Source organism: Cryptomeria japonica, chromosome 3 (genome assembly GCF_030272615.1).
Source record: "Cryptomeria japonica chromosome 3, Sugi_1.0, whole genome shotgun sequence".
In the NCBI taxonomy this organism is placed as follows: Eukaryota; Viridiplantae; Streptophyta; class Pinopsida; order Cupressales; family Cupressaceae; genus Cryptomeria; species Cryptomeria japonica.
Genome location: NC_081407.1, coordinates 174,163,435 through 174,183,065, shown reverse-complemented (window position 1 = coordinate 174,183,065; position 19,631 = coordinate 174,163,435). Strand labels below are relative to the sequence as shown.

Sequence of the window (19,631 nt, the reverse complement as noted above, 5' to 3'; positions counted from 1 at the left end):
TGGTTTTCTTTTTATATGGACTCAATAATTTTAGGAAAAAACTCCGCAGTGATGAAAGTTTCCCCATTGTGATGGTCATTGGAACCATGTTAGAGCTAATTCTCTTGTGATGGTTTGTGGTAAGCCAAAACCACTTGTTAGGGTTAAAAAACCAAAGTAATATGAAAATCAAATTGATTGTATCAATTGGGGAAAACCCAAATGGTTATGGGTAAACCGGTCAAAAACCCAAAAGTTATTGTAAAAGAGCAGTTTGTAGTGAATCAGTTAAGGGTAAACTGTGAAAACCCAAGTGATTAGGGGAAACAAAATTTGTTGTAAATGGGTACCTAAAAAGGCTTGAGACGAGGACCCATCCTAATTCGATTATGGGGGGATATCAAAACCAATTCGATAATTAATTTATGGGGGGATATTGGAGATAAATTAATTATCCTCCAGAGATTTCTAGGAACTTCTGTGTTCCAAAAAATTCCTACACTTCAGTCACTGTTTCAACTGCCCATTATTAAGTTTGCATCTAACTCTTCTCTAGGGTCTTCCACACATTAAATATATATTTGACTATTTATAGAATAGACTGGGCCTGTGTTCATTAGAGCCCATTTTTGGGTTTCTCCTCTGTCTCCTGCGTATTTCTGTGTTTGTTTCTCCTCTGTATTTCTGCTATTTTTTATCATTGCTGTTTGCGATTTATGCACTTACACGTTTGTTCTTCTCATATAATCCAGGTTTGTATTTACATAGTACAACTTTTTGAAAAGTATTAAATTTCTAGCATCTGTGAAATGTTGTCATTTGTTACTGTAAATTGCTTTGCACCCATTTGTATAGTGTTAACTATCTATCTGTTTGTGGCCTCCTTGCTATCGCATTTCGACTTAATACTTTCATATCCTAGGTATATCATTTTCATTTCATATATTGGCACTTCTTTGTTTTCCCTCACTTAAAATGCAGATATAAGGCGCCTCTCTGCAAAGTGACAACTTCACCAAACGCACAACCTATGTAATAAAAACATAACACCACACATGCACTACATGTTGCAAGTAATTGTCAATTTCACTAACTACAAAATAATTACATCTGAGCATCAATTCCAACATTGCACAAACTTTGCTGCATCTCATTGTTGTTGCTGTTGGAAGTGGATTGACTCTGAGAGGGGGGGGTGAATCAGAGTCAATAATCAATTTAACTCTCTTTAATTTTTTCTTACTTTGGAAAACTCTTTTAACACACATATGACACCCTAACTTGTATCGAAGCATGCATTTCTGATTAAACAATATATATAATTGAGTAATCTTGATATGCTTCTTATTGAACTTGTCAAAGCATCAAATTATGACTGGTAGAATTAATTAAAAAACAAAGTGACCAGCATAAAGAATTAAAATTTTGTAGAACAACAATGAAGCATAAATAAATGTATCAGAGCATTCATCTAATGGAACACATAAAGTGGATTAGCACACAACACAGATTTTCATGAGTGGAAAACCCTCTTGGGGTAGAAAAACCACTCGATAAAAGAATATTTTATTATCTCAAGAAGCACCCACTCCTTACACTGTATTTAGAAGTCTCAAACTTCAAGGAGCACCGACCCCTATGTCACAAATGATATCAAGAAAATATCTCCAATTACGAGCACTGATAAATTCAGAAGTGCATCATATTATGCAACTCTCAACTTGTCAATCATTGAACAAGATTAATACAAAAGATAGTCTATCACCGCCATCTCTATTTTTTTTTTTGTTACACCCTGTTATATTCAAGAGATCTATCCTTCATCAAGCAAAACCAACTAACAAAACTTCTTCCTTGACCACGCTCCAAAATCAGGTTCCCAAACTGTAATACAGGTTTTATAGAACTGAATCACAACCGGAATAAAACTGTTTTGTGTGTTCATCCTTGAGTAGGGTTACCAAACCCTAACTTAGGTTGGAGTTAATAAAAATTTATCACCAAAATAAATGTACTGCATAGGATCTCTTTAGAAATACTTCTTTCCTTTTCCCAATTTTTGTTTCAAAAAAAATTACTTGTGATTATTTCTTTGGAAGAATATAGTAGCAAGAAAGATATTTTTAATCTTTGCATTTTTGATAACTGGAAAAATACTCGGGACCATCTTTTTCATTTTTTTTAAAAATAGAAGAGTAAACACTTTTATCTTTCTATTTTTTTTCTTCTTTCACTTCCATTTTACTTTTTACCCTTCATGGTTTGACAAGAGAAAACATTTTTATCTTTCTTTCTTTTTTTCTTTCACTTCCTTTTTTACTTTTTACCCCTCACGGTTTCACAAAACATACTGCAAAAATAACAATTTGACAATTTGATGCTAAAACAATTGCGAGAAATCCCCACAAAATTAGCCATAAAATATTACCATCTGAAGCATTCATACCTGTAGATTATTAAATCAAAAAATACCACAATGCGAATTTGAAGAACCACTGGTCACTGAACCTACCTTCTTCTCTTCCACAAAAAGTTTCACTATCAATGAATACCAAAAATTAATCTGCTTACACCTGTCCACTATTCATAGAGATAAAGCTATATAGTCACCAAAACCTTTTTGTCATCAAGGACAATGCAGCATAACAAAGGTAACAAACTCCCCCTTTGTCCTTGATGGCAAAAACTGAACCATCATAAAACTGAACCATCATTAACTGCTAGAAACAACATCATGATACCATAAATACCACCTGAGTAAACTGCCAATTAATTTGTGAAACCTTAGAACAACCTGTAATTCCAACTATCTGTGAAACTCAGAATAACCTGTAATTCCAACTGTGAAACTTTAGAATAACCTGTAAGAACAACTGTCTTCTCCCCCTTTTTGTCTCAACGACAAAGGGAAAAACTTGGGGAGAGTGATGCTCCCCCTCATAGAATGCAAGATATTAAGCAAGAATAGATTGAGAGATAACTCCCAACCTGTCTCTGAAATGTTCAAATACTTCTTTAGATAGAGCCTTTGTGAAAATGTCAGCCACTTGTGCCTAGGAAGGCACATATAAAAGTTGAAATTCATTAGCTAACACCTGTTCACGTAGAAAATGTAACTTTATTGCAACATGTTTAGTGCGTGAGTGCATAATAGGATTTTTAGAAAGATTTATGGCACTAGTGTTATCACAAAAAATAGAGATTGGCTTGTTTACTGTAATACCCATATCAGCAAGTTGATAAGACATCCAGATTAATTGGGTACAACAAGCTGTTGCGGCAATATACTTAGATTCTGCAGTTGATAAAGTGACACATTCTTGCTTTTTGCTATGCCAGGCAACAAGACGATCTCCTAGGAAGAAAGCTGCACCACTGGTGCTTTTTCTATCATCTACATAGCCAGCCCAGTCAGCATCCGTAAAACCAACAAGAGTAAAATCATTATTTCGTGGATACCATAAACCATAGTCTAAATTACCTTGAATGTACTTTAAAATTCTTTTCACAGCTATCAAATGAGATTGTTTAGGGGCAGATTGAAATCGTGAAACCAAACAGACTGCATGCATTAAATCAGGCCTAGATGCAGTTAAATAAAGTAAGCTGCCTATCATTGATCTGTACTCAGATTGATTGACTTCAGGTGAGTCATCTGCCTTGGTTAATTTACAACTAGTCTCCATTGGAGTACTAACAGGTTTGCAATCTATCATATTAAACTTCTTTAGCATTTCTTTTGCATATTTGGTTTGTGATAAAAAAATGCCTTGTTCAAGCTGCATTACTTGAAGACCAAGAAAGAAGGTTAATTCACCCAACATGGACATTTCAAATTCAGATTCCATGAGTTTTGAAATTTTTTTGGATAAAGAATCATTATTGCAGCAAAAAATGATATCATCCACATAGACCTCAACAAGTAAAATATCATTACCTTCAACTTTGACATATAAGTTACTCTCAACTCCACCTCTAGTAAATCCATTTGCTGTAAGGTGAGCATCTAACCTGGAGTACCAAGCTCTTGGAGCTTGTTTAAGACCATATAGAGCCTTTTTCAACCTGTATACATAATCAGGTTTATCTGCAGAGACAAACCCTTCTGGCTGTTCCATATATACCTCTTCATCAAGATAACCATTTAGGAATGCTGTTTTAACATCCATTTGATAAATTTTAAAAAATTTATAATAGGAGTATGCTAGAAATATTCGTATTGACTCTAGCCTAGCAATAGGTGCAAATGTTTCACCAAAATCTACACCTTCTTGTTGTGCATAGCCTTTACACACAAAGCGTGCTTTATTCCTAACAACTTTACTAGATTCATCAAGTTTATTTCTGAAAATCCATTTACCCCCTATAACATTTTTATCATCTGGTCTAGGCACTAGTTCCCAGGTTTTATTCTTTTCTATTTGATTGATTTCATCTTGCATTGCATTCAGCCAACAATCATTAATAAGAGCTTCAGAAACAGACTTAGGTTCAAAATCAGTTACCAGACAGTAATGCTCAGCCATTTGAGCTTGTTCACCAATTCTTGCTCTTCTCCTAGTCAAGATTCTTGCATCTATTTCACCAATAATTTGACTTTGAGGATGTCTTTTAGTAATGATTCTAGAGGGTGTATGTAAAAGATTTTCTGCTTTAGGACTTGATGGAGGACTCTTCTCATTTGTAATTTCTGCTTCAGCAGATTTAGAAACTTGTTCCAGTCTTATTGGTATATCCTCTTCAACATCCTGCATACCATCACTTAGAAAGAATTGCTCATCAAATCTTACATTAACAGTTTCAACAATTTTGTTCAATCTATTGTTGAAACACCTATAAGCTTTGCTATGAGTAGAATATCCAAGAAATATACCCTCATCAGTCTTAGCATCAAAGCTTCCTAGATTCTCTTCATCTCTTTTTATATAACACTTGCACCCAAAAATCTTGAAATACTTAATTGAAGCAGCTTTACCATACCAGAGTTCATAAGGAGTAAAAGTAGATTTTACCCTAATTTGCACACGATTCAGAATATAAACAGCTGTGTGAACAGCTTCTTTCCAATATCTGTCTGGCAGATTTGCCTCATTAAGCATTGTGCGAGCCATCTCTTTGACTGTTCTATTTTTCCTCTCAACCACCCCATTTTGTTGAGGTGTTCGAGCAGCAGCATACTATCTTTTAATGCTATGTTTTTCACAATAATCAACAAATTCCTGTGATGTAAATTCACCACCCTTGTCTGATCTTAAACATTTAAGTTTTAAATCAGTTTCACTTTCAACCATTTTCCTAAAAATTTTAAATCTGTCAAATGCTTCAGATTTATGTTTGAGAAAAGTGACCCATACCATTCTTGTATAATCATCCACAAAGAGCATGAAGTATTTTTCACCATTGATGGATTGTGTCCTTGTTGGACCACATAAATCTGTATGAAGAAGTTGTAAAGGACTAGTAGAAGAGTGTTCTTTAGATTTAAAAGATACTTTTGTCTGTTTACCTTTCAAACACTCTTTGCACACAATATTTAATGGTTTGCTCAAGATGGGTAAACCTCTGACATTCTGGTTCTTGCTGATTCGAACTAGATTATCAAAGTTTACATGTCCCAAGCGCTTGTGCCATAACCAGTTTTCTTCTACTTGACCCATAAGACACATACCTACATTATTTTCATAATCTGTGGAGTCAAGTAAATTGTAAACATTCCCAATAGTCCTCAAACCAGTAGCAACAATTTTACCAGATTTATTTTTGATAGCACAACCTTGAGAACTAAAAGATACATTATTCCCAATGACACTCAACAAATTGTGTTTTAATCCTTCAACAAAATAAACATCATGAATAGGAGTGTCATCATTTAGCAGTAATGTGCCTTTACCTCTGACAAAGGCTCCTGAATTATCACCAAATCTTACAAAACCTCCATCAAAGTTTTCTAAATGAAGGAATTTATTTCTATCTCCTGTCATATGGTGTGAACAGCCACTATCCAACACCCACAATGACTTTTTACTTGAAAGAAATGCAGTTTGCACTATCATAAACTGTTTAGAACTAGGGACAAACTTTGGTTTCCACACCTTATGAATTTTTTCCTTTGACTTGCATTGAGAAGAAGTATGTCCAAAGAAGTTACACTTAATGCACTTCACAGTATTTGGAAAACCAGAGGCTTGATTATGTCCAAACATAGAAGTTCTATGTTGCAAAAATCTGCAAGTGTTAACCTTATGGCCAAACTTGTTGCAGTAAAAACAGTAACCATGAAAGAACCCAAACCTAAAAGGAGTCATTCTATTGTAGCCCTGAAATTGTTTTTTGTTTGCAAGTTTAGTAATTTGTTTTGATGATTCAGCACTATCAAAACCTATACCTGTCAAATTCTTGCATTGTTTTTGTTTGCTTAAGATTTCATTCAAATGCAAGGTACTTTCATACTGCTCAATCTGCTTATGTAAAGAACTACTTTGCTGTTCCAAAATGTTAACTTTCAATTCACTATCAGCAAGTAAGACTTTCAGATCCTCAACTGTTTGCTTTGAATCTTTTAATTCAATTTGTAAAATCTGTTTTTCACTTTCATGAGAAGCTACAAGTTTCTTAAACCTTTTGATTTCTTTGAGAGCACATAGTAACTCTCCTTCAAGATCAATTTCACCTTGATCTAAATCATCAGATTGATCTACTGATATGTTATTTAAATCTTTCTTTGAGGAAGTTTCTATTGCAGCCATAAACAAGGTTTCATCACCTTCACAAGGTGAGTCATCTGAATCATTTTCAAAATCTTCTTTAATAAAAAGACTCTTCTTTTTCTGAAAAGGATTGAATTTCTTTTTAGAGTTCCATTTTTTCATTTTGAATACTTTTTCTGGTTTTTCTTCTTCATTATTTTGATCACTCAGGGGACATTGAGCAGCAAAGTGCCCAGCTTTGCTGCAATTAAAACATTTGAAGGGTAATTTTCCCTCATACTTCTTTTTTAACTTTCTAACTAGCAAAGCTTCTATAGCATCTGAAAGTTCAGACTCACTATCTAGTTCCTCCTTCTTTTCTACTTTAAATGCAGTTTCTTTAGAACTAGAAGGATTACTACCTATCCTCATTTCATAGGCTGTGAGTATGCTTTGTAGGCTGTCAAGAGACATAGTTGAAAAGCTTTTCTTTTCTTCTAAAGTTGACACCTTAGTTTCAAATTTAGGAAGTAAAGTTCTAATAACCTTTCTGACAACATCTTTTTCATCAACATTTTCACCAAGACCCCTTCTTGAATTCACAACTTCATCAATTCTAAGAAAATAATTTGCAATAGTCTCATCTTCTTTCATTCTCAATGACTCAAACTGATTCTTGAGTGTGAGAATTTTAGATTCTTTGACCTTTGCATCACCTTGATAAATAGTTTCAAGCTTGCTCCATATTTCATGAGCAGATGCACAATGCATAACTTTAACAAACACATCCTTGGTAAGACCACACAAGAGAGCATGTTTTGCTCTAGCATTTAACTCATACTGAGATTTAGCATCAGGATCTGAAGGAATAGCATTAGGAACAACATATTTTGTGATAACAATGTTCCACACATTTACATCAACAGAGATCAAGTACGTTTCTATCTGGATCTTCCAAAACACATAATCTGTGCCATCAAAGAGGGGAGCTCTTGAAAGAGAGGCACCTTCTTGTGAATAAGCCATGACAAGACTTCCAAAAGACCAGGAACAATCCCTAGTATAGACCTAAATGATGGGACCCTACGCTCTGATACCACTTGTTGGAAGTGGATTGACTCTGAGAGGGGGGGGTGAATCAGAGTCAATAATCAATTTAACTCTCTTTAATTTTTTCTTACTTTGGAAAACTCTTTTAACACACATATGACACCCTAACTTGTATCGAAGCATGCATTTCTGATTAAACAATATATATATAATTGAGTAATCTTGATATGCTTCTTATTGAACTTGTCAAAGCATCAAATTATGACTGGTAGAATTAATTAAAAAACAAAGTGACCAGCATAAAGAATTAAAATTTTGTAGAACAACAATGAAGCATAAATAAATGTATCAGAGCATTCATCTAATGGAACACATAAAGTGGATTAGCACACAACACAGATTTTCATGAGTGGAAAACCCTCTTGGGGTAGAAAAACCACTCGATAAAAGAATATTTTATTATCTCAAGAAGCACCCACTCCTTACACTGTATTTAGAAGTCTCAAACTTCAAGGAGCACCGACCCCTATGTCACAAATGATATCAAGAAAATATCTCCAATTACGAGCACTGATAAATTCAGAAGTGCATCATATTATGCAACTCTCAACTTGTCAATCACTGAACAAGATTAATACAAAAGATGGTCTATCACCGCCATCTCTATTTTTTTTTTTGTTACACCCTGTTATATTCAAGAGATCTATCCTTCATCAAGCAAAACCAACTAACAAAACTTCTTCCTTGACCACGCTCCAAAATCAGGTTCCCAAACTGTAATATAAGTTTTATAGAACTGAATCACAACCGGAATAAAACTGTTTTGTGTGTTCATCCTTGAGTAGGGTTACCAAACCCTAACTTAGGTTGGAGTTAATAAAAATTTATCACCAAAATAAATGTACTGCATAGGATCTCTTTAGAAATACTTCTTTCCTTTTCCCAATTTTTGTTTCAAAAAAAATTACTTGTGATTATTTCTTTGGAAGAATATAGTAGCAAGAAAGATATTTTTAATCTTAGCATTTTTGATAACTGGAAAAATACTCGGGACCATCTTTTTCATTTTTTTAAAAAATAGAAGAGTAAACACTTTTATCTTTCTATTTTTTTTTCTTCTTTCACTTCCATTTTACTTTTTACCCTTCATGGTTTGACAAGAGAAAACACTTTTATCTTTCTTTCTTTTTTTCTTTCACTTCCTTTTTTACTTTTTACCCCTCACGGTTTCACAAAACATACTGCAAAAATAACAATTTGACAATTTGATGCTAAAACAATTGCGAGAAATCCCCACAAAATTAGCCATAAAATATTACCATCTGAAGCATTCATACCTGTAGATTATTAAATCAAAAAATACCACAATGCGAATTTGAAGAACCACTGGTCATTGAACCTACCTTCTTCTCTTCCACAAAAAGTTTCACTATCAATGAATACCAAAAATTAATCTGCTTACACCTGTCCACTATTCATAGAGATAAAGCTATATAGTCACCAAAACCTTTTTGTCATCAAGGACAATGCAGCATAACAAAGGTAACAGTTGCTTTGCTCAATCTCAATGAAATCTCAGTTTATAAGTTGCACCATCCAACAATTAAAGGTATTACTTTCAATTAAACATTGCTTTACTTAATTGTTCTCAAATCATTAACATGCACAAGTCATTTCCAGTCCTCTTAGATTGTGCCATACTAAAAATCAGCAGCGCTGTACATCTTCGTCTATGTACAGTTCGCCCTTTAAGTATCTTCGTTACCATCTTTTACCTTCTCTTTTTTATTGCTTGTTCTCCACTAAAAACATTAACATTATCTTTTCCAAACATGAACTCCAACAACACACAAACTTTGTTGTGTTGCTCATGCACATTTCCCCGCTCGATGTCACCTGCATCTCTATTCCTCAAACACTCCATACATCCATTAAAGCTAAAAGTTTTATATTGACATTGCAATGGTTTTCTTACTGTCATATTTTCAGATTCTATTGAAGTAAACTTAGATTTGATTTTTATTCATTTACTTTGTCATTTCTAGGTTCTACAATGAACAAATTAAGTGTCTGTTTTCCCTCCAATTGATCCATCAATCCGTATGCATCTTCTACCATCTACTCAATTTTAGACTAATGTTTATTTCAATTGAGTTTCGAACTTATTTAAAAATTGAATGTCAATTATTTATGTTTGTTTCAATTGAATTCATAACATCTTTATTGTTAGTTTCTAACTTTTTGTGCGTTTGCTCCACATTTTCTCTCATTCTTCAATTTCGTGAATTAACACACACTTCTTACTTCCACTTTGTTCGTTTTGTTTATCCCTCTTCCGTCAACCATTGCTCCAAAGCTCCACTGCAAGTAAACATTTACATTACAAAAATAATTCACATTTTTGTTTTAACTATCTTCTTCAATTTACTATTTCTCACTAAATTTTACGTAGCTTGCAGTGCACATTACTTGCAGACTGCAGAGTCCAAATTTAAATTCTGCAACTTACACTCGCCCACACTTTCAATTCACATTTTTTAGCCACAACACTGCATTCCTCTTCAGCTTCGATAAACTACATTTCGCTTGCACATGTTGTTCGATGTTCACTGATTTGATTCTACATTTGAAAACACAACTCTAACTTAATGTGGCTTGGGTTTCATAGCCAATACTCTCAAGCCATTGGGTGTCCAACACTTCCAATATCCATATTGTTTGTGTGATTCATTTTTATGGTTAGTTTCAAGCTTCAAAGAAACGTCAAATACCCATCTGGTAAATGACTGCCTGGTTATCAATCAGTTTAATCATTATCGTTTCTTTCACGTACTGTTAAGCTCTTTCTCTGCTCCAAAGTAAACATAGATACTAACATCTAGACTCTTCGTTTTGGATTGCCCATATGCAGGGTACAAAATGACAAAATCCTGCCACCCTCGAGTTGACCTTGTCTAAGTTTCTTTAAGGTAATTTGATACTCTTTCTTTCTTTTCCCATCTTCCATTTCAATATCGCAGAATTTACACTCACTCTTCTATGTGACTCTTTAGCCAACATACAGCCTCCAACTTATAATTGCCCCTGTCTTCATATCTGTTAACAGGTAATTCGAACTTGCCTTTTACATTATTTCTACTGTCATTATATTCTTCCTCTTGCTTGCAGCTTATGTTTTCGTTTCCCTCTTTGCAGGTCACATAAATTGTTGGTCATAACAGTCTCCAAGTTACCTCCTGCTTCTTTCACAAACAAATTGTAATTCTAAGGTCACACTTTGTGGCATGCATATAAAGAATTTTGCTGGAGAAACATTCACAAATAAAATATCAATATTTCATTCAATGCTTCAGATTTCTTGAACTTACCTTTTTTGAGTTTTCATTTACTCTTCTGTCAGCTCATTGTTGCATGCATACCATATGACTGCAAGTAATAATTTAATATTAAATACAATATAATATTATATAATATAATAAATAAATATGATATCTTTCACACTTCACTTATGTCCTTTTAAAAATATATATACCAATTGTTGATGAATGAAGAACGATGGATATATTCTATAAAATTGTATTCATATGCAAATGTAGCAAAATATCGCAATAGAGGGACTTGATTGAGATTAAAGAAAAATAGAGGAGCAAGACAATTTCTATCGTCTTGCATGTTTAAGGAGTATTCTAAGCTGTTAGATCGAAAAAATTGATAGAAATGAAACAGACCAAAACAAAACACAAAAACAAAGCATGGAGAAAAACAGAGCAGCACACAAGGAAGACAAATTTTTAATTATCAGACCATATTTTCATTCTTCCTTTCATATCCAAAATGATTATAAAATGCCTCTTTTAATGGAGGTCTTAGATGTTTCTAGAATGGTTAGGAGGTAGCTGGAAACTTCTAGAATTTTGCATATAAAATAATGTTTTAACACTAGAGAAGGTACGGTGGACAGGTTGGAGTAGATGTTGAAAACAAATCTAAATCTGCTAATTCTGTAAACACCTGTGCATACGGAGCATGTGGATGGGCTAGGTGAGATTAGACTCCAACACTCCCCCTTAATCTCAACTACCAATATTCTATCCATTCTTTTGTTCTTTCCAACTTTCTTCAACTACCTTCCCTTTTTGTCTGTGATCTCTGCCTTGGTTTTCTTGCTAACTTGTTGTTGCTACAGCTGCTGCAATTTTCAGCATTCACAATGTCTTCTCTGATATCCTCCTCTGATTTTTTGATTTCTTTCATCAACTCCTCTTTCTTTCTTGTGCTCCATTTTTCTTCAACTGCTGCTGTAGTCTCTCAGTCTCTTTGGTTTGAAGTCTTCAAAACATCATACAATCAGTAGTTGCCTTGCTAGACAATGGTTTCTTTTGGCTGAAAACATTTTTAATTCCTTTTGGACATTCAAAGCTTTCATTACTTCTATTGTTCTTCACATATGAACATTTGTACAATCTTTTGAACATACTTGTGAGCTTTTGCCAACTAGGTCCATAGGTCCATCCACAATCCATTTTTATACAACCTGGTATTGATTCTTTCTTCCAACACATTTTTTTAGAATGATTTCTTAAACCACAAATTTTACATGGATGTAAGTCCCAACACATTTCTTTTCTGTGCCCTTCTCTATTGCAATGAGAACACCTAATACAATGCCTTTTATGGGCTGTTTTGTTTGAACTAGTAGCATCATTTTCTTTTCCTGTGACATATCCAAGACCTTCATACTTTGGCCTCATTATAGGCTCAATAGGCTCTCTAATTCCTTGTTCTTGTTTTTCCAATCCTTGACCTTTATAACCCATTTTCTTCATGATTTTTAAACCGATATTCTTATCATCACAACTAACATAATTTGCAAACACATTCTCATTTTCTTTCTTACATTCTTTATCACAAATAGTTTCAACTAAATCACTTTCACCAAATGATGAACACAAATCTTCTGTGTCACATGAAGTATCACTAACTAGTGGTTTTAACTTCAAACATTCATTCTCTTGTTTCAGATTTAAAGTTTCCCTTTTTTGTAAACTGTTTTCTTCTTCTAACCTTTTTGACATTTCTTCCAAATTATCAAACTTCCTTTTGACATCATCAAATAACTGTAATTTCTCTTCTAATTCCTTATGTTTATCTTTAACTTCATTCAATTCTTTTTCAAGATTATAATTTTCATCTAATAGTTCACATTTTTCCATTTGCTTCTCTTTTAAAAGAAATATCATTTCTGAAATTTTCTTTTTACATTCCTTCAATTCTTCTTTTAAATCATTTGTTTTCTCTTTCTTTACTTTGTCCACTTTACCCATTGAAACAAAAAAAAAAAAGAATAAACTTACCTTACCCTGACACTTGACTGTGTTTCTGCTGCTGCAAATTTCTTCCTTTAAAACAACTCTGTATACCTTCACAATCTTTACCCAACAACTTACACTTCCAGTCTGCTAGAGTCTTCTCCTTTTGACAACCTTTTTAACTGCTATGGCCTCCTTTTTAACTGCTAGTATTTCTTTTGTTCTCCTTCACAGATCTCTTCTGTTGCATTCTTCTGCAGCTACTTTCCCAGTAATTTTAAAATTTCGTACCATTGGCTCTGATACCACTAATAGAAATGAAACAGACCAAAACAAAACACAAAAACAGAGCATGGAGAAAAACAGAGCAGCACACAAAGAAGACAAATTTTTAATTATCAGACCATATTTTCATTCTTCCTTTCATATCCAAAATGATTACAAAATGCCTCTTTTAATGGAGGTCTTAGATGTTTCTAGAATGGTCAGGAGGTAGCTGGAAACTTCTGGAATTTTGCATATAAAATAATGTTTTAACACTAGAGAAGGTATGGTGGACAGGTTGGAGTAGATGTTGAAAACAAATCTAAATCTACTAATTCTGTAAACACTTGTACATACGGAGCATGTGGATGGGGTAGTTGAGATTAGACTCCAACAAAAATCAGGTAACGCGTTCGACTTAATCATAAAGTCTTTCCCTTTGTAAAATAGAAAACTAGAATACTGACTTTGGTGTTAATTTAAGCTCTCTAAAAAATGTTGAGTGGAACATAACGCGGCGAAACCAAAACCACCACATCCAGTCAAACACGCGCACACAAATCGTATTAAAAATGTGAAAGAAAAAAGAGTGCGCTTAAGTGCTCTCCGTGATGTACACGACAGAAGACCATCTAGATCGATTTTCCTCCTTCAATCAAGTCTTCACGCTGTAATCAGCTCTAACATTTCTTCTCCTTAAACACGCCGACTAATGAACTCTCCTTAGTCGCATCGACTGGAAGAATATGGGAAGGGAAAAGAATGCTCTAACAGCGTATATGCTCGTAGCTCTTCTTATGGTTTTTCTAAATGGTGTTGAGGGTGGAGATACTCTTCGCCTGGGCGATTCAATCAGTGGAACTGGAGATCAGACCTTACTTTCAAAGAATGGCAAATTTGAATTGGGATTCTTCAGCCCAGATGAAAATAATACCAATTGGTATATTGGCATCTGGTATACCAACATGGCAGACAGGGCGATCGTTTGGGTGGCAAACAGGGAAACTCCAGTGAGCGAAGAGTCCGGCGTTTTGAATGTGTCGAGAGATGGTTACCTTGCGCTGTTCGACGCCCAGGGCGCGCTTGTTTGGTCGCCGAATGTGAGCAAGAAGGCGTCCCGTGCTGTTATCTTGGATTCTGGTAATTTTCTAGTGTTGGGAGGCGAAAATCATTCTGAGATTATTTGGCAGAGCTTCGATCATCCCGGAGACAGCTGGTTGCCAGGGATGAAGTTGCGAAGAGGCCAAAAGTTGGTGCCATGGAAGAATTCTTTCGATCCAGCTTGCCAAAAAATTCGTGCTACGCTGGAACAATTCCGTGCAGTACTGGGAGAACCAATTTTTAGATGTTGAGAATTTCGGCCTCCGCATAGAAGACTCCAGCTCTGACTCGTATGTCACTTATGCGTCTTTAATATATCCGTTGACGCGTTTAGTCATAAACATGAACGGAATATTAAGAACTGACTACCACGCTAATTTCAGTATTGACTCTGTTTGGCCGAATTGGGTTAGCTTCAGCGATCAATGCGACGTGTACAACGTGTGCGGCGTTTATGGAAAGTGCGATCAATGGAGTGGCTGCAGCTGTCTAGAAGGCTTCGGTCCGAGAAACAGTCAGATCTGGCATATGCAAGAATGGTGGTCGAGCGGATGTGTTCGCGAAAGCCCCTTAAACTGCAGTTCCCAAAACGGCAGCACCGATGGATTTATTGAATACCTTGTGTCGTTGCCTGATAACCCCGCCTATTCATACCCTGCTCGGACGAGGAAAATCTGCGAGACAGAGTGCCTTCGCAACTGCTCGTGCACTGCGTTTAGCTACACGGCACGTGCAGGGCCCTGTCAAATATGGTCTGGAGATTTGCACACCTTGCGAAGCACATCGAGCGGTCCAGCTCTCTTTTTCGTTCGCGTAGCTAATGGCTCCAGATTTGAGCCCGATCCATTTTTCTCGTCTCGACGCAAAGTAGTCTCAGTCTCATTGCTTTCTGTTTTTGTCATTGCTTTACTTATTACATACTTACTGAGGCGGATGCGGCGTCGATCAAGTTCCACTGCAGGCTGTGACGATTCCTCCACCACTTCACTTAGAATGTTCACTTACACGGAGTTGAAGATAGCAACGGGGAATTTCAAGAATAAGCTTGGGAGTGGAGGATTCGGGTCAGTTTTCAAAGGCATTCTAACAGACACTACACTTGTGGCCGTAAAGAAGCTGGAGGGTTCAAGAATCGCCGAAAAACAATTCCGGGCAGAAATCAACTCCGTGGGAAATATTCATCATGTGAATTTGATCAGGCTTAGAGGATTTTGTGCACAAGGATCGCACAGGTTGCTGGTTTATGATTGCATGCCGAACGGTTCTCTCAATTCCTTCCTCTTCAACCGTAATTCTGAAAGCCAAGGGAAGACACTAGACTGGAAGAGCCGGTTCGGTATCGCCTTAGGAATCGCAAGAGCCTTACATTATCTCCATGAGGAATGCCGAGATCGCATTATTCACGGTGATATCAAGCCCGAGAACATTCTTCTAGATGCCGATTATTCTCCCAAATTGGGGGATTTTGGATTGGCAAAGCTTTTGGGTAGAGATTTCAGTCATGTGCTGACGACAACAAGAGGAACGAGAGGGTATTTGGCTCCCGAGTGGATCTCTGGTCTTCCAATCACTCCCAAGGTTGACGTCTACAGTTTTGGAATGACTCTTCTGGAAATAATATCAGGACGAAGAAACCTTGACTTGAGCGTGCAAGAATCAAGTAGGTATTACTTTCCCGCCTGGGCGGCGACAGAAATTCAGCAAGGGAGCATGATGAATATTGTGGACAAAAGGATTGTAAATAATGCATGTGTTGAGGAGGTGAGAAGGGCCACTCTGGTGAGCTTGTTATGTATTCAAAATGATGAGAACGCTAGGCCAAGCATGGGTCAAGTCGTGCACATGCTGGAAGGGATCACCGAGGCACACGAAGTCGCACTGCAAATGCCAAGCCACATGGAGGACCACGAAATTGAGGCAGGGAGCACTGATAGCGATTGAAGTCCTTATGTTGCCTGGTCAACCCTAAATAGGCAAAGCCGGGCAAGTCAAGTCTTATGAGTAATTTCAACTTATCAAGGGAATATATAATGCTAGGTAGATGAAATACCAATTTTAAATTAATTGTTGAAAGTTTCCACAACCAACCTGTGTTTGGTCGGAACTCTAGTTAAAAAAAATCTATTCAATTTATTATATACTCGCCAAAAATTTATAATATATGATTGAAAAACCATGCAGTCTTATGGTGTAAAATCATTGCTGGTTTTTAAATTCTTGTAGGAATTATTACATTTGTAACATGGTTTATAGAGATCTGGTCTAGTGGAATTTAATGATTGTATATTCTCAAAACATATATTTGTAATGGTTTTGTGAACTACAACAATAAGATGAGAAATCTTTTTCCATCATTGTCATAGCTCTATCTGAATGTGTTGCCAATAGCTCACAATCTTTCTTTCTTGTCCCTAGTATGTAGTAGGATTGTAGAGCATTTATTTCCTTTTCTATATTCTTTCACTCTATAGTTCCTCAATTGACACAATCCCTAAGACAACTTGTAGAGGTGTATTCACATTGACACATCATATAATAACTCTTTTATTGGGTCAAAGCTTGGACACCATGCACAAAGGTAAAGGCTTGTGTTTTTCATAAACCTGGGCCATCTTTAAGAATCATGTCTCTATCCTTCTTTAATTGAAAGAGAATTTGAAGAAAACTCTAAGGGAGAGAATTGACATTGGATCTAGGCTAACTAGACTATTTAATCCCATCCACAATTTAACTTGATTATTAGATGGTCATACACATGAATCAATGGTCATATTTTTCTCAAGGTTCTTAATCAAAAAGTCAATCGAATAATCTAGCATTAACATATTTGATATATCTTAAAATATCCTGAATCTGAAATTCAAGAAGAAAATCTTATGTTATTTCTCACATTTATAAAATTTTTGATATACATTTATCACATGAATAGTATTATCATTTACCCTTATTTATTAATATTTTTAATCTTCAACACTATATAGTTCATATATTTCTAATACTTCTCTTAAATTTCCCCAAAATTAATGAAAACTCCTAAAAGTTATGCAAATTTCATTAATCCCTTCAAAATTTAATATCTAAAATGCAATTCCAATTACTGAAGATCATGTCATGTTATGGGTCATTGTTGTATCCGCGTAGTTCACAATGCACCTAGACTAACATCATCACATCCAGTCAAACATGACAACACTCCTCTTTGTGAGGTACACGATAAAAGCCCATCTAGATTTTCCTCCTCCAATTAAGTCTGCACACAGTGTAGCATTTCTTCTCCTTAGTAGTATCGACTGAAGAACTATGGAGCGAAAGAATATGAAAAGTGAAAGCAATGCTCTATAATCCCAATACATACCATAGAAGAAAAAAAAATTATGGGCCAATTCTTTAAATAGCTCAAAATTAGAATGTGGTCGTAAGAATATACCCTTCAATTACATCACCATTTAATCTCATTTAGTGGTGTTTGAATTATTCTCCCCTATCCTTTTTTTCTACACATAGCTCCACAGTTAGGCCACATGTCCCTTCAAGCGAGTGACTACATATTTTCTCATCTTAAACACTTCGATAAAATCAAAATCAAAGTACTTCTCCAAATTCATGATTTAATTCAACAATTCTTTAAGATTCAAGACATATAAATAATATTAAGTATCAAACCTAGACTTACTTCCCACTCAAAACATTTCTCTATCTGACTCAACCTTTTCACTAAGCGAACCCATTAAGCTAGAGTTATTCCCATGGTAAAACCGTTGAACAAGACTCATTATTATTCACATCTTCAACTTTGATTACACCTAATCTATATGCAATAACCTTTTTTGAATATATTTTAAAATTTTATCTAATTCAACATCTTGATGTCACCTTGGATGTGCCTCATTCTCATCACTTCTTTTATTTAGCATCTTTTTTTTATGATCAATGTGTAGTTGCCCAATGGAAAAAATCCTATTATGGGGTTACCACCAATCCTCTTCCTAATTTAACTACAACTAGTGTATAATATCAATTTATGCAATCATAGATAGAAGGTTTAATGAAAGAAAGTATATTCATGTAAATATCTAACAAATGCTAACAATACACAACAAAAAAAAAATTAAAAAAAATGAGATGACATAATTGGTTATTATCAAATACATTGATATGATAAGTCATTAAAAATTCAACAATGAGTATACATTTCATAATATAAGAATCTAGATTATGTGTGAATTACAATAGTTAAGAGCCTAAGATATTTAGAAAGATGATACAAAAAGATGTGTAAGCACAAGCTCTTATTTAGAAAGACATGAATCGATGTAAAATAGACAACCAAATGCACAATTAGAATCTAGTTAGTACAACTATATCTTCATATAAATAAAATTATAAATTTATGAGACATGCCATGCATAATTAGGCATACTTCAATAATTCATAATTGAATAGAAATACCCAATTATTTTATTAATAATATTTTTCAAAAATAATTTGAGATGGTTTTGCAATCCCTAGAAAGATCAACTAGTAAAATACAATAATAGGATACTGATTTGTGGCCTCAAATATTCATACACACGCATGCATATCTTGAAATACCTTATACAACAATGGAGAAACCTAGGTCAATGAGAAATTTTTACATGCAAGCACATTATTGATACTTATAAGAGATGAATGCACAAGAAAATGAAACTAAAAATTATCAAGTTGACACCATCTAGAACATACTAGAACAAAGGACATAATACATTTTTATATTAGATACAAATATAATCAATTGTCACTTCATCAAATAAATTTTTATATATAGTCCACATATGCTACCTCAAGATCTAATGTACACATGATAATTATACCCATACCATATGCCTATTTATCACATTTCATATTCAGTATCCTCAATCTTCTTTCTTGAACAACTACCCTATTCAATGTATTGAATTATTTAGATACCAAATGTGTACTAACTAGCTCAAGAAAAAGAACATTGGCATCCATAAGACCACATTCTTTAAATGAAGATTATATATTTTTGACCATTTTGCATCATATTCATCTTAATGACTTCTACAACAACCTCATAACTTCACTAGCCACTATCAACTTCACCAATTATTGTAAACATTGTTAGCCACATTCAATTTCATCAACAATTATTGTCCTCTTTGGTATCAAGAAACCTTGAAGAGTAAATTTTTGGTTCTCTAGTAGTGTATTTTACAACCTAATGGATCCATGATTTGAA

General features: G+C 34.7%; 2 protein-coding genes across 2 annotated transcripts; both read left to right on the top strand.

The window, feature by feature from the left end:
• Nucleotides 1–14,034: 14,034 nt before the first annotated feature.
• Nucleotides 14,035–14,640, top strand: LOC131874025 (putative inactive G-type lectin S-receptor-like serine/threonine-protein kinase SRK). The gene has a single exon (XM_059217232.1). The coding sequence runs from the start codon at nt 14,035–14,037 to the stop codon at nt 14,638–14,640; it is 606 nt and encodes a 201-aa protein (XP_059073215.1).
• A 91-nt stretch (nt 14,641–14,731) lies between these two features.
• LOC131029180 (G-type lectin S-receptor-like serine/threonine-protein kinase At2g19130) lies at nt 14,732–16,330 on the top strand. The gene has a single exon (XM_057959574.2). It carries the CDS (start codon nt 14,732–14,734, stop codon nt 16,328–16,330), a length of 1,599 nt encoding a protein of 532 aa, XP_057815557.2.
• The last annotated feature ends 3,301 nt before the right edge of the window (nt 16,331–19,631 follow it).

Coding starts and splice junctions, on each gene's coding strand:
- LOC131874025 (XM_059217232.1), top strand. CDS start 14,035: ATGGGAAGGGAAAAGAATGCTCTAACAGCGTATATGCTCGTAGCTCTT.
- LOC131029180 (XM_057959574.2), top strand. CDS start 14,732: ATGAACGGAATATTAAGAACTGACTACCACGCTAATTTCAGTATTGAC.